Source organism: Tympanuchus pallidicinctus, unplaced genomic scaffold (assembly GCF_026119805.1).
Source record: "Tympanuchus pallidicinctus isolate F22 unplaced genomic scaffold, pur_lepc_1.0 scaffold8, whole genome shotgun sequence".
NCBI classification, from domain to species: domain Eukaryota; kingdom Metazoa; phylum Chordata; class Aves; order Galliformes; family Phasianidae; genus Tympanuchus; species Tympanuchus pallidicinctus.
The window spans coordinates 4,266,931-4,279,249 of NW_026294802.1; the positions used below are offsets into that span (position 1 = coordinate 4,266,931).

The following is a 12,319-nucleotide window of genomic DNA, read 5'->3' on the forward strand; positions in this document are numbered from 1 at the left end:
CTAACCAAGCTTATGGTGGTCTTCACCACCTTCATTTCCTTAGATCTGTGCTTTCCAGTCACGGTTCCTTCAGGACCTAATGGGTCTCCTTTCTAAGCACGTGAATGATGACAGTGAATACTTACCTGTCCAGAAGTTCCCAGTCTTCTCCTCCCCAGCGGTCCCGAAACTCTTTTGTATTCATCCCTCCGATCTTGTCCAGATCAGACTTGTATATGCCAAGGAGACCAAACCCATTCACCTCCCAGTAGCCTGAGGACAGCACAAAAGAGGCACAAGCATGTCAGTGCTGAGACAGTGTTGATACCAGAGACCCAAATCACCAAGGCAGAACCAACTATTTTAAAGCTTCAGGAAGTCAGAAAGGCTTACAGGCAGCTTGGGTTGTCCTAGCAAAGCCTCTCACATCTCCTGTCTGGCAGCATGATACTTAATGTAAATGGGCCTTCTCAGGTTCAGGTGATTGTCCCTGTGCCAGGATGAAAAAATATCTACTCAATGGTAATTTGCTTCTGTGGTGCCTCAGGATGACCACCTTTGTCTAACAGAAATCCTATGCTCTCTGTCACTTTTCTCCCCCTGACTTGAATTGCCTCCTCTCACTCATGGGCTAGCAGCCATACTCAAGAGGCCAGACAGTGCCCTCTAAAAAAAGAGAGAGATGGATAGGAAAGACTAAAAGGCGGGATTCCTTAGACAGTCAGATCCACTGGGAGTTCAAAGCAGTGACCAGAAGAAATCATATTCTCTTTGATCTCAAATGTCAACTACCTACCGCAGTTCTATGCCTAGTGCTCTCCCACCTGTTGGCTCTGGCAGTACATGAAGCACCAGACCTTGACAGCAACTGAGCAGCAAATCCAGGGGCTGCAGACATGTTCCTTCTTTCCCCATTCCCCGAGGTCTGAGCCCAAGAAGCTCCACTCCCTCTTACCATCGGGTGACTGTGGGGACATGCCGCAGTGCAGCCTCATGACCATGGGAGCAAAGGCCATCTTGCCTTCCACGCAGTGCTTCCGGATTGAGTCAATGATTCCAGCTGGGAAGTGGATGTGGAGGTCGCAAAGGAAAATTATGCTGTGTGGATCCTGGAGCCGACCACACCAGTTGGGAAAAAAATAGGGTGACTTTAAGTCAGTCTTTCTTGAAGACAGGATGACAGAGAGATGGGAGTGAATTAAAGAGCCATACATTGCTAGACTGGAAACTGAAGTCTCAGTGAATGGCGAAACTGCCATCGGCTGCTTTTTCAATGACAGATATGTTATGACTGCAAACTGAATGAGCCAACTTCATAAAGCTGCTACTCCTGATTTCCTTCCTGTCTCATAGTTCAAGTAGGTAGGGCAAGAATGGCATGGATCAGAGGGACTGGTCTCCTTGGAGAAAGGGACAAGATCCTTACTCCAGAGGGACAAGAAACACATCCACATTTTATCTGTTCTGTTGGGCTATTTCCTTTCTTAAAAGCCAGCATGTCCAGTATGACAGACAAGAAGCAGTGCTGGACATACGCCAGACATCCTCCTATCCACCCCACATCCCCCAGGCTTACCGTCACGAGGTCTATTCCTGCCTGCAGGCCAGCAGAACGCTCAAAATTCCCCATCAGCTTCAAGTACCGATAGCTGCAGGCCAAACAAGAAAGAGAAGTTTGGTGTATGCATGTTGATGAGACAGAAAACACTGCTAGCACTGATACACCATGGGTACCGTGTTGAGCCACCTCTTGCCCCTTGAGCAGAGGAAAAAAGCCATTGTGTGAGCATGTGAGCACAGCACTGCCTCTGTGCCAGTGTGTCCTGATGGTCCTGCCACATATGCAACAAGGATAGTTCATAGCAGAAGTCCTGCCAGCTCTATTTTTGGAACCTCTAGCACTGGAAAGGACCAACCAAGGCTGTTTGAGGTCAAAATACAATAAGCCAGACAGCTGTTGCAGCAAGAGAAGTCCCCAGAGGACTCCACACTCATTTCTCACAGCTTTCTTGTCTTCTCTGGCTTAACCCGTCCGCCATCACTTTGACACTTGCTTTCTGTCCTCCCTTGAAAACTTGAAGAAAACTGAGAGAAAAGACATGCATCTGAATAGATGACTGTGATAGGTATTGCCTTACAGTTTTATAACAATATTCTATGCAGCACACATACATGCACATTATAACAGCAAAATGTGCACATAAACATACAAAGTGTAGATGAATATCATCATTGGGTTTCTAGCTGCCAGAAGCTGAGGGAGATTAATGCAAAAAGATTTGTAGATGTGGTGCATTTACAGGAATACACTATTTTGTGTATTCTGTGACCAGACAGCACTCTCACCTGCGCAAGCTAGACCTTTTCAGAGCAGTCTCTATGTTCATGTCATCGCTGCTGTAGTCTGTGATGATGACATTGAAGTAGGGATCCTTAGTGACTCGGAACAGCTCTTCCATGTCAGAGATGAACTGCAGCACCCACCGTGCCTGGTTTTTCACTGGATGTATTGCAAGAGGGAGAGAAAAACTGATTTCAAAGATTGCATGGACTGATTTCAAAGATGGCATGGTTTTCAGCAAGCAAGGCTTCTTGCCTCCTCTCAAACCCTACCAACACTGAAGGGATGAACAAATAGGTCCAGGCTGAAAACTTGGACCGAAGGGCCCAGAAATGGGTGTGGGTTCTTTCCCAAAGTGTGTCGGTGTTTTTCTCTGGGGTACAAGCCATGGGAGGCTTGGGCCCTATCATATTTGTGAGGAGAATTAGCTAGGAGACAAAAGAAATCGGAAATGACCCTAACAACTCTGCCCCTGAAGGAAGAACCAGCCATGCTGTTCCTTCAAGTCCCAGGAGGGTAGATCTCCTTACCTGGCACCACAAAGTGAACCACAGCACGGTGGTTCCAGGAAAAGCCCTGGGGCCAGCACAGCTCTGGCTCTTTTGCCACAGCCATCAGGTGACGCCGGCGACCCCAAGCCAAGTTCCTCATGTTCCTCTCCTCTTGTTCATCGCCACCCACGCCCTGCCAGCCACGCGCAAAGATGTACTCGGAGAAGCGGACGAGACGCTCTCCCTGCTCCAGCAGCTCCAGCTCCAGCAGGTAGCGGCTCCCTCGCATGCGGTCCTGGCGTTTCTCCACATTCACGATACGCTGCAGCTGGTACCGCCTGCAGGAGATTCAGCCAGGATGGGTATGTCCCCTGCACGTGGCCCACTCTCCCACCTTCACCCTACTTGGCTCATTTTGCTCTGCCGGCTGTTTCCTCCTGGGCTAGCACAACTCTTTTTGTCCCCAGCTTTCCCCCATGGGATGATTTAGCACCTGTTTCCTAAATCCGTAAGCACGTGGGATTAGATCTGGGATCCCAGCCAAGAGAAAATACTTGGCAAGGGGAATGAAATAAAGGTGACACTGAAAACAACAAATGTGTCTGAATGACTGTGGGGCTGGTAATAGCAAGTGTACTCAACACCTCTGTCAAAGATCTTGGCACGGGAAGAATGGTTGGGTTGGTGAAGGTGGCTGATGACAGCTTATCAGACGATAACAAGGAGTAAGACTGAGCGATCATACAGAAAAGACTGGGATGAGCTGTAGGTCCAGAACGGCCAAAATGGGATGAAATGCCAGGTCATGTCCTGTCATGTAATATGAAATGGATGCTCATCGGTTAAAAGTGCTGAGAAAACCATGAGCGTACTGATCAGTTACACTGTGACTGTGACTGATGTGACCCCAAGAAAAAACAAACACAATCTAAAGATGTAGCATGAGAGCTATTTCCAGGAGTTGAGAAGTAAATAACACCATTCTATGTATTACCCAGAATACTGTTCAGGAAGATTAATCAAAACTGAAACCAGTGTGGAAAAAGACATACAGAAAAATCACGGAAATATAGGCCAATTCATCAAAAGGGTTGAGGAAAGCTGGAGACTTATAGAGGCTCTTAGGAGGTTTTTTCGTTCATTTGCCAGAAAGGTAATCAAGATGGTTAGTTCTACAGTGGAAGTGCATATGTTCAGATAAAGGTTAGGGTACTTGGTTGTTTGTGAAGTCAGTGTGCTGATTCACAATATCTGACAGGTCCCTTCTGATCCTATGTCCTAAATGGTACCGGGTTCACAAACTGAGAGGTAATAGGCATTAAACCACAAGCATGAGGAGCTCCAGTCCTAATTTGTATCACTGAGATACCTTAATCTACAGCTGACCAAATGCTTCTATGTGCTCTCAATGCTTACACAGTGCAAGGAGGAAAACAGCCATGCACCAGTGATGCCAGCTAGTCTGAAACCTCCAGTCTCTCGCATTTACTACCACTGGCTGTTGGAGGGTGATAGTCAGACCTGGACATGATCTAGTACCCAACATTCCCATTTCTCAGCTCAGAGAGATCTTTTGGTTTTTACATAGAATCCTTGTCTGAAGTTTTATCTCCCACATCTAGTTTATCCTTTGATTGATTCTAGTTGCAAACAATATGTACACAAGCTCCAGTTTTTCACACTTTGCCTTACCCTTTAATCCTCTGGTTGAGCTTCTTGAGGAAGACACGTGTGACTTCCAGGGCTTCCCTCTCTTTCAGCAGCAGGTTTCCTGATGTGTTGCACTTCAGATCAATCCAGTCAGTGCGCAGCACATGGAAATCCAGGTTGCTTGCGCTGAAAGTCTGCTCCCAGTTCACCAGCTGGTCAAACACTGGTACATAATCAAAACCCTCTTCATCTTCCTCCTCTGGCTCCCCATCCACCTCTTCTTCTTCCTCTTCTGCTGCCACCTTCTCAGGCCTAGACTTGCCCTTTGCAAGAGATGCCACCTCTGTCTCTCCCTTGCCCGCATCCCCACCAGTGGCCCTCTTTTGCTCAGCCACGTAGGCCTCCACTTGGTTCAGCCACTGCTCCAGCCGTGGCGGGTCCTTGCTGGGGCCAGCAGTATCCACGAGGTGCCTGCTGGCTTTGCTGGATGCTGGGCCAGCTCTCCTAGCCTGCTTAGTGCCTGCTGGCTGCAGGCTATCCTCCATGACGCTGAGGTCCCCTCGAGGTCTCAGACCTTTGGGAATCCTGACCCCTGAGTCCCTGGGGCTGCTGAGAGGCTGCTCCCTTTGAGACCTGCTCCTAGAAGGAGGGTTCTCCTTTTTGGCAGGTGCTCTGCCCTGGGCGGCCCTGGCATGCTGCGGAGGGCTTCTGGAGTTGTCTTTGACTCCAGCTTTTAAGTGAGGTCTCTTTGTCACCGGGTTTCTCTCTGGGCCAGCTCGACTGAGGCTTTGGTTGGCAGGGGCCAGAAGGGCTGTTTTGACACCAGACTTTTTTGTCCGTCTCCTTTGTGTCACCTCACCTGTGTCACCAACAGAGAGGAGCCGACGATGCTCCCGGAGGGAATAGTCCTCATAGACACGATCGCTGCCCATCGCTGTGCCGGGAGCAGCACTTGCTGGTTCTGCCTGCTGCATGTTGGGGTGCGCAGGGGAGACAGTGCTCTCCACATCCTGCTCTCCATACTGCAGGTCATCCAGGTTCCCCTCCTGAAAGCCTGCAGGAATAATCACAGTTACATCTCTGGCATCCATCTCCTAGAGTGCATTGCTTGGCCTCCCAGACTGCCCTTAAGAAAAGTGAATGTGGCAGGAAATACTTTCTTCCAGTTGCGGCACTCCGGCAGGGAAGGGCTGTGACTTCCTTGCCATGGAAAGTCAACAGGAGGATAAAAGGCTCCTCGAAGCTCTGATATTAGGAGGTCCTACCTGGTTGCTCAGTCTTGTCATCAGAGTCCAGGCTCTTCTCTGTCCGGTCCATTTTTATGTACTTGGAGAACCCAAATCTGCAGAAGGAAGGACATCAGCTTGATCAAAGTTATTTTGCCCTCTTCAACTAAATTCTAGCCATTGCTACAGAGGAGATGGTCAATTACTTTGATTACACCTCCTTTCATAGCAAGTTATAAGCTACCATCATCACTTTCAGATCTTGGGGCAATCAAGATCTTACTGTCAAAAACATCAGCTTTCTTGGGTTACCATTCCAGTTTCTCAGACATTTTCTTGAGTGCTGCTCCATGTGCACAGGAGGAAATTCCAACATAAGGACACTGAAATGCTCCTTTACCTTCTCTTCTCCTTAAAGCTCAGATCCAGTGTAGCACTTACAAACTGAAGTCACTGTGCTACTGAAGTGGCTCAGACAAGTAACTGCAGTGATCTCCCTCTCTCTTCTCCCATACCGCCACCGTGGTTTGTGTGCTATATCAGCCCATTGTATGCTTATGCTTCAAGCTTTTGGGAGGGATTTCCCTTGTTGCATCGTTTCCTTCCATGTGTGCTTGATGACAAGCAGAATAAACTCCCCCTTCCCAAATGCTGTTACAATACAAACTATTTGTCAAGCAAAAAAACTTGAGGTACATGTGCCAGCCCACAGTAGCCACCTTCTCCATCCTTCACAATGGACCCCAGGCCCAGTAGATCTCTCCCTTTCCAGCCCTCTGTCTTTCCAGCCCTCAAATAGGAAGATGAGCACAAGGAGGCCACCATCAGCTATCTCACAGGAACAGCAACCCTCCTTATCCTGCAAACAAGTCCTCCTGAAATGAACAGAATCCTCACACAAGATGCTTGTTTCCCTGTGAAGCGGGGAGCATGCACATGGTGGTTTTCTTGCAGGGCCATCACTGGAGCAGGACTCCAGTAAAAGTGAGCTGCATGTTTTCATCCCTCCCCCCGAGATGTCTGGTTGTGAGTAAGGCTTGGCTTCCACAGTGACAGCCATTAGGAGGCTCCAGATGCTGGCATGGAAAGTTTGCTGGCAAATACATTCCCTGATGTACTGGAACAAATATACTCTGACCCAGCTTCCTGGTTAATAGAGCAAGAAAAGTAGCAGCAGTTTTCCTTTGAGACCTAAGCACAATTTCACTTAAAGGAAGCACTGGCTATTGAAAGAAACTATAAATGCTTTAATGTTTTACAGGACTTAAGGGACCTTTAAATAAAGAGAGTCCCAACTAAATGAATATGAAATTCCACTCTAATTCCAGCCTTAAAACTGTCTCCTCCCGTTCTCGCTGCTAACAAACGTCCACTTGCAGCATCCTACCTTTCCAAGTAATACGGGTTTTCCTGATAGAAGCATTTGTTTTCTTTCTCCATATGGCTCAGACGGCTGTAATCATTGGGGTAAACGAAGGATAAATGAATCTGGGAAGAAGGGAAGAAAAATAAAGGAAAAGCCCCCATCAATGCCAGATATCATTCATAAGGTGACCCAGACCCGATTGCAAGGTGAGCTGCCCTTTGGGGAAGGAACAAGCACTGCTCACTATATGCCTCTCAAAGGCACCCAGCAGCAGACTGTGAGTAGAAACTATGGAAATGAAAAAAACAAAAGGAATAGTGATGGGCATCTGCTGGTCCATCTCTGCAACTATGTGTTGAAATCCTGTAACAAAGCAAGAACTAGATGGGATAGTCCAACTGAGGAAGTGCAGGAGAACACGGGAGCCCAGAAAGTGTGTGAGATCCGCCCCAGGCAAGGCTGAGGAAGCCATGGTCGCCCAGGGTGCAAGTCCCATGGGAAGTGTAGGCTTGAATTGGCACCAAGGGATAGCAAAGCAGACTGGCTCCCAGTCCCACTGGCTCTGCCAGGCCTCAGCCATTCTCCTCTGCTATGAAAATGAGTGAACTTTGCTATGCTGCATGTTCACAAATGTGGGTCCCACCTCAAGGCCAGTTTGAAAACTCTCCTGGGCCTTAGTCCATGCACTCTACACCTCCCCAGGGAATGAAATCCTCAGCCATGACAAGTCTCCATGTGAAGACAAACTCAGAGCTTTTGCTTGAGGTCTGAGGGGCTTTGTAAGACTCACACACTTGTCTGCCAGCGAGATCAGCAAGCAGTGTGTAGCACTTATCTCCCTTCTCTTGCTGTTAACCTCTGCCATGTATTGGGATGCTGAAGACCTGAAGAACAAGTGGTCACATCTGCCCAGGAGCTTCCTACAGGAGGTACCCACGGAGGCCCATGGATAATCAGGTCTCCCTCCTTCCTCCTTAACCCTGGGTAAGTGCTGGCTCAAGGAATAAAACTTACAAACTGGAGGCCCTGGTAGCGCTGCAGAGGGAACCCATTCACCAGGTAGCTAGGCTTGTATGGACAGTCTGGCAGGGCTCGGCGCAGGCGTGACTTGCTGAGCAGAGGCACTGAGAAGAAAAAATGTAGGCAAGCATTGCTGGAGAAAACCTACTGCAATTGATGCACCAACCTAGCTATTTCAGTGCCCAGCTTGTACTTAACTATATGAGAGGTTATCAGATAGAATCATAGAATCATTAAGGTTGGAAAAAGACCACTAAGACCATCTAGTCCAACCCCAATCCATCACCACTATGCTTGATATCCGTATCTCTCAGCGTCACATCCACACGGTTTTTTGAACACCCCCAGGGATGGTGACTCCACCACCTTCCTGGGCAGCCTGTTACAATGCATCACCACTCTTTCAGAGAATTTTTTTTTTTCTAATATCCAATCTGAACCTCCCCTGGGGCACCTTAAGACCATCCCCTCTAGTCCTATCACTGTAACTTGGGAGAAGAGGCCAAAACCCACCTCACCATAACCTCTTTTCAGGTATCAGTAGAGATACCTTTTCAGGTAGCCGTAGAGAGTGATAAGGTTTCCTCTGAGACTCCTCTTCTCCAGCCTGAGCAATGCTGGTTCCCTCAATCACCATAAGACCCGTGCTCCAGACCCCTCACAGACCTGTTGCCCTTCTCTGGATGTGCTCCATGGCCTCCGATCCTTCTTATAGTGAAAGACCCAAAACTGAACACAGTACTTGAAATAAAGCTTCACCAATGCAAGTACAGAGTGGTGATCCTGCTGACTACACTACTTCTGATACATAAAGTGAAACATCTTTTTCAGTTCATGTATTCGTCTTGTTCTACAGCACTTGCACTAAAATATGCCTGGAGACACCGCATAAATTCGACTCCAAGAAAGAAGAGATGGGTTTACTCTGTGTTTTGTCTTGTACCCTACAGCGACAGATGCTGCACGCTGCTCCCTGCTCCCCTGTGAAATAAGGAGGGTGGCCTTTGATAACCATGGCGTAGGAGGACAGTTTTGCTCAGCTGTTCGCCTGCATGTGCTGAGACAGGCTGCAGCTGCCTTCTCAACTCCCTTGCAAGTCTTACCTTTGTAAAGAGTGTCCCGGGGGTCAGGCTTCAACATGTCAGCAGGGTGTGCCTTGCCGCCCGTGTCATCAGCAGCCCGGCTCTTGTGGCTAGCCAGAGTCTGCGGGATGTGCCCAACCTCATCCATCTTTAACAGTGTCTCATCTAGAAACCAAAGAGAGAACAGAAGGGGGAGGAAAAGCTCACTCATCCCTTGTCCCAGGCAGCAATTTTCCCCAGCATCAGCCCTTCCAAATGGTATTGCACAATTGTAATGCCTACATGGTACTCATCAGGAGCTTCAACAGTGCTTGAGGGAAAGAAAGGCTCTGACCAGGAAAGCTGGAGATGCTGAACACAGCTATCAGCGAAACCAAACAAACACAGTGATGAGTGATGGCTGGAAATTACCTTGTGAAAGAACACACTGGCAGTGCTGTGCTGCAGACACCCCAGCCTGGCAGAAATTACTGGTCACATTTGAATTATCAGCATTAAATTTCCTTTATACGTAGACAGAAAATGTTGAATAGGAGGAGAAAGCTGAGAAATGGAAGCTTCTCCTGTGCTGGAAAATGAGTGAAGGTGAGGGGTGAGGTTTTCAATGGAAAATGAGTGAGGGGAGTGGGGTGAGGTTTTCAATGCCCTAGGAGGATGGTGCTCCAGCAGGGTAATGAAAACCCATGGTAAGCCAGGAGCAATGGGAAGCACAAATTCAGGATTAAGTATTGGTTATGCCTTTTCTTTAGTGCTGCTGCCAGATTTCATGTCTCCATGGATCTGGCTCTGAAGTGAGCAGAATTGAGTTAATATCTGCAAATGTAATAAATAAATATCATAAATAAATAATAAATAGCATGCTGCCAAGGGCACTGGGGTTACTGTTAGCAACTTTTGGGTACTGAACAACATGGAAACCTCAGAAGAATGGGATAATGTATGATACAGCCACAACACTGAGGTGGAAGAAGGAACACTGTATGGGAGAGTGCAGCGCTGCGCCAGCCATGAAGGGATCTTCTGAGCTGCAAAGCATTCCTTCTACAGGCAAGCAATAAACAGAAAAAAACAGACGGAGAAAGAAAGATCTGACTGAATACCTTGTCCTGGCCAAATGGCAAGTTTCAGAAAATGCAACAGCAGGTTGTAATCCAAAACACCGTAAACAGATGTCTAGATTACATCATGGAGTCTTCCATAGGCAAAAGCGTTAGCACAGAAAAAATACCAGACATATTGGAAGCTACCAGCAATAAATACAGAAAGGGGGAATGCTGGCAGTGGAAAGTGATACTGACAAAGGTAGATAAGCAAAGGAGCTCCTTAACTGATAAAGGCACCACGTGATGTGCTGAAAAGGGTTTGCAAAACAGGAGGACAGGGCTGACATGTTAGCTGCAACCTGGAAGCAACCTGAAAAGACTTAAAGGAAGCACTGAAGAAAGCAGCTATACCTGATACCTCTAGATGTGTTCAACTGTGTCCAGCATCCTGAGAGAAATCTGCTGGAGATGCTCCAGTGGCCAGCACATCCTCGTGGTTCCCACGTTTTGGGCTCCTACATTCTTCCATAGCTCTCTGCACAAGCAACTTTCATCCCATGATACTCTTGCATATCAGTTTCCCTCACTTTTACAGACTCTCTTCCTTATCATTTCTCTATCATCTAATCCTAATTCCAGTTCTCCTGTATTTAATAATGAGTCACACATACTTGTTCAGAGGTCTCTCTCCTGACCTGTCTGCATTTCTTTCTTGTAATGATCTGTACACAAACTATTTGCCTGCATAGACTGTGATTCAGAGCAAAATACTGATGATAAGTTTTGGAAGAATGGGGAGGTGCTCAAGAAAACTTGTTGGGAATATACTTACTAGCAAAAAGGGAGAGGTATTGGGAGTCAATGACTTTGAACTTGGCATCTGGGTCATTCAGTTTCCACTGGAACAGAGAAATGCATTAAGTGCATGTTGTTAAGCATTTAACCTGAAAACCTGCATAAAAGGAACAGATACAAGGTGGCGTTTTTTCACTAGATGGGCCCACAGCTTTCTTCTTCTCCCTACTACAACAATTTACCTAGCAGCAAAAGACTGGGAATAACTTGAAATTCCCCTGGATTCACTCAAAGCAGGAAAGGACAAAGAGAAGCAACAAAGACCAGAAAGCAGAACTGTCCCAAGCAAAATGGTCCTAACATAGCTAGGGTTGTCCCACATAGAAGGTAGGACTCTGGAAGGGATTTGGTATGTTCACCTCATACAAAGAGGATAGGAGGCCTGAGGAGGGAGGGAAATAATTATAAACTTACTTCCCAAGATTCAAGAACCACATATATTGTACATAACATATCCATTTGCATAGAGCATACAACATAGCATAGACTCACTGCTACTTCCACATGGTCTGTCCCTTTGTCATCCTGCTTGTGCAGCACCTCAAAGTAGTACCTGCCTGAGGCTGACAACCTGTGAAAAACAACATGTCTGTCACCAGCGGCATTAAGGAATATTTCTTCTTAGCTTGCCAGCAGACAGTGAGTGGAGAACAACTACATCCATGAAAGAACCTAATTCTCAGGGTGAGCAGGACTGGGATTGCCAAGAAAACTCAGATGCTGGCAGCTAGAAGGTGGCTTCCCTGGTGCGTCTGAAGCACTTCAGACCCTTCTCAGATAATTCTGAACAAATCCCTTTCAATCCTGTCTGCCAGGTTTGGGCCTCTGGGAAACCTGGGCAGTTCCAAGGCAGGAAGTTCGGAGTACAGCTCATAAAGAAGAGTCTGGATTTGCTGATGACTGTCCTCCAGGGAAGAAAAAATCAGCAGTGCATTTCTGCTGCAAGCCTGTAAGGCAACTGGCACAGATGCAGAAGTGTGACTTGAGCTTTAGCAGACCCCACAGTAGTTTCTATCTCTATACTGTTAAATTCTTCAGAACAAGTTTTATTTCATTTTTCCTGTCACTTCCTGACTATGCACAGAAGTAGCTGGAAGTGAGAGACTCTGCTCACTCACCTCACCACCTTTGACTGCTGGCTCCAAAATTTTCCAAACTCCCCCGGTGCTGTCCACTCCTTCCCTGTCTGAGAAGAGACAGAAGATGCTGCAGTTAAGATGAAATGTTTCCCTGGTTACTGTGCTGGAGCAATGAAGAAAGAAATTT

At 47.3% G+C, this 12,319-nt stretch overlaps 1 protein-coding gene across 1 annotated transcript in view; it reads right to left on the reverse strand.

Annotated features, from left to right (window-relative positions):
* The window catches only part of B4GALNT3 (beta-1,4-N-acetyl-galactosaminyltransferase 3), a 61,008-nt gene that overhangs the window by 4,400 nt on the left and 44,289 nt on the right, over positions 1 to 12,319 (reverse strand). Inside the window, exons 7-19 of the mRNA XM_052667573.1 lie at positions 12,172 to 12,239; positions 11,546 to 11,624; positions 11,031 to 11,097; positions 9,177 to 9,320; positions 8,068 to 8,177; positions 7,075 to 7,175; positions 5,727 to 5,803; positions 4,504 to 5,515; positions 2,851 to 3,149; positions 2,326 to 2,479; positions 1,556 to 1,628; positions 935 to 1,088; positions 126 to 252 (exon numbers count right to left, since the gene is read on the reverse strand). Of these exons, the coding sequence (XP_052523533.1) occupies positions 126 to 252; positions 935 to 1,088; positions 1,556 to 1,628; positions 2,326 to 2,479; positions 2,851 to 3,149; positions 4,504 to 5,515; positions 5,727 to 5,803; positions 7,075 to 7,175; positions 8,068 to 8,177; positions 9,177 to 9,320; positions 11,031 to 11,097; positions 11,546 to 11,624; positions 12,172 to 12,239 (2,465 nt within the window). The remainder of the gene's footprint in view (positions 1 to 125; positions 253 to 934; positions 1,089 to 1,555; positions 1,629 to 2,325; positions 2,480 to 2,850; positions 3,150 to 4,503; positions 5,516 to 5,726; positions 5,804 to 7,074; positions 7,176 to 8,067; positions 8,178 to 9,176; positions 9,321 to 11,030; positions 11,098 to 11,545; positions 11,625 to 12,171; positions 12,240 to 12,319) is intronic.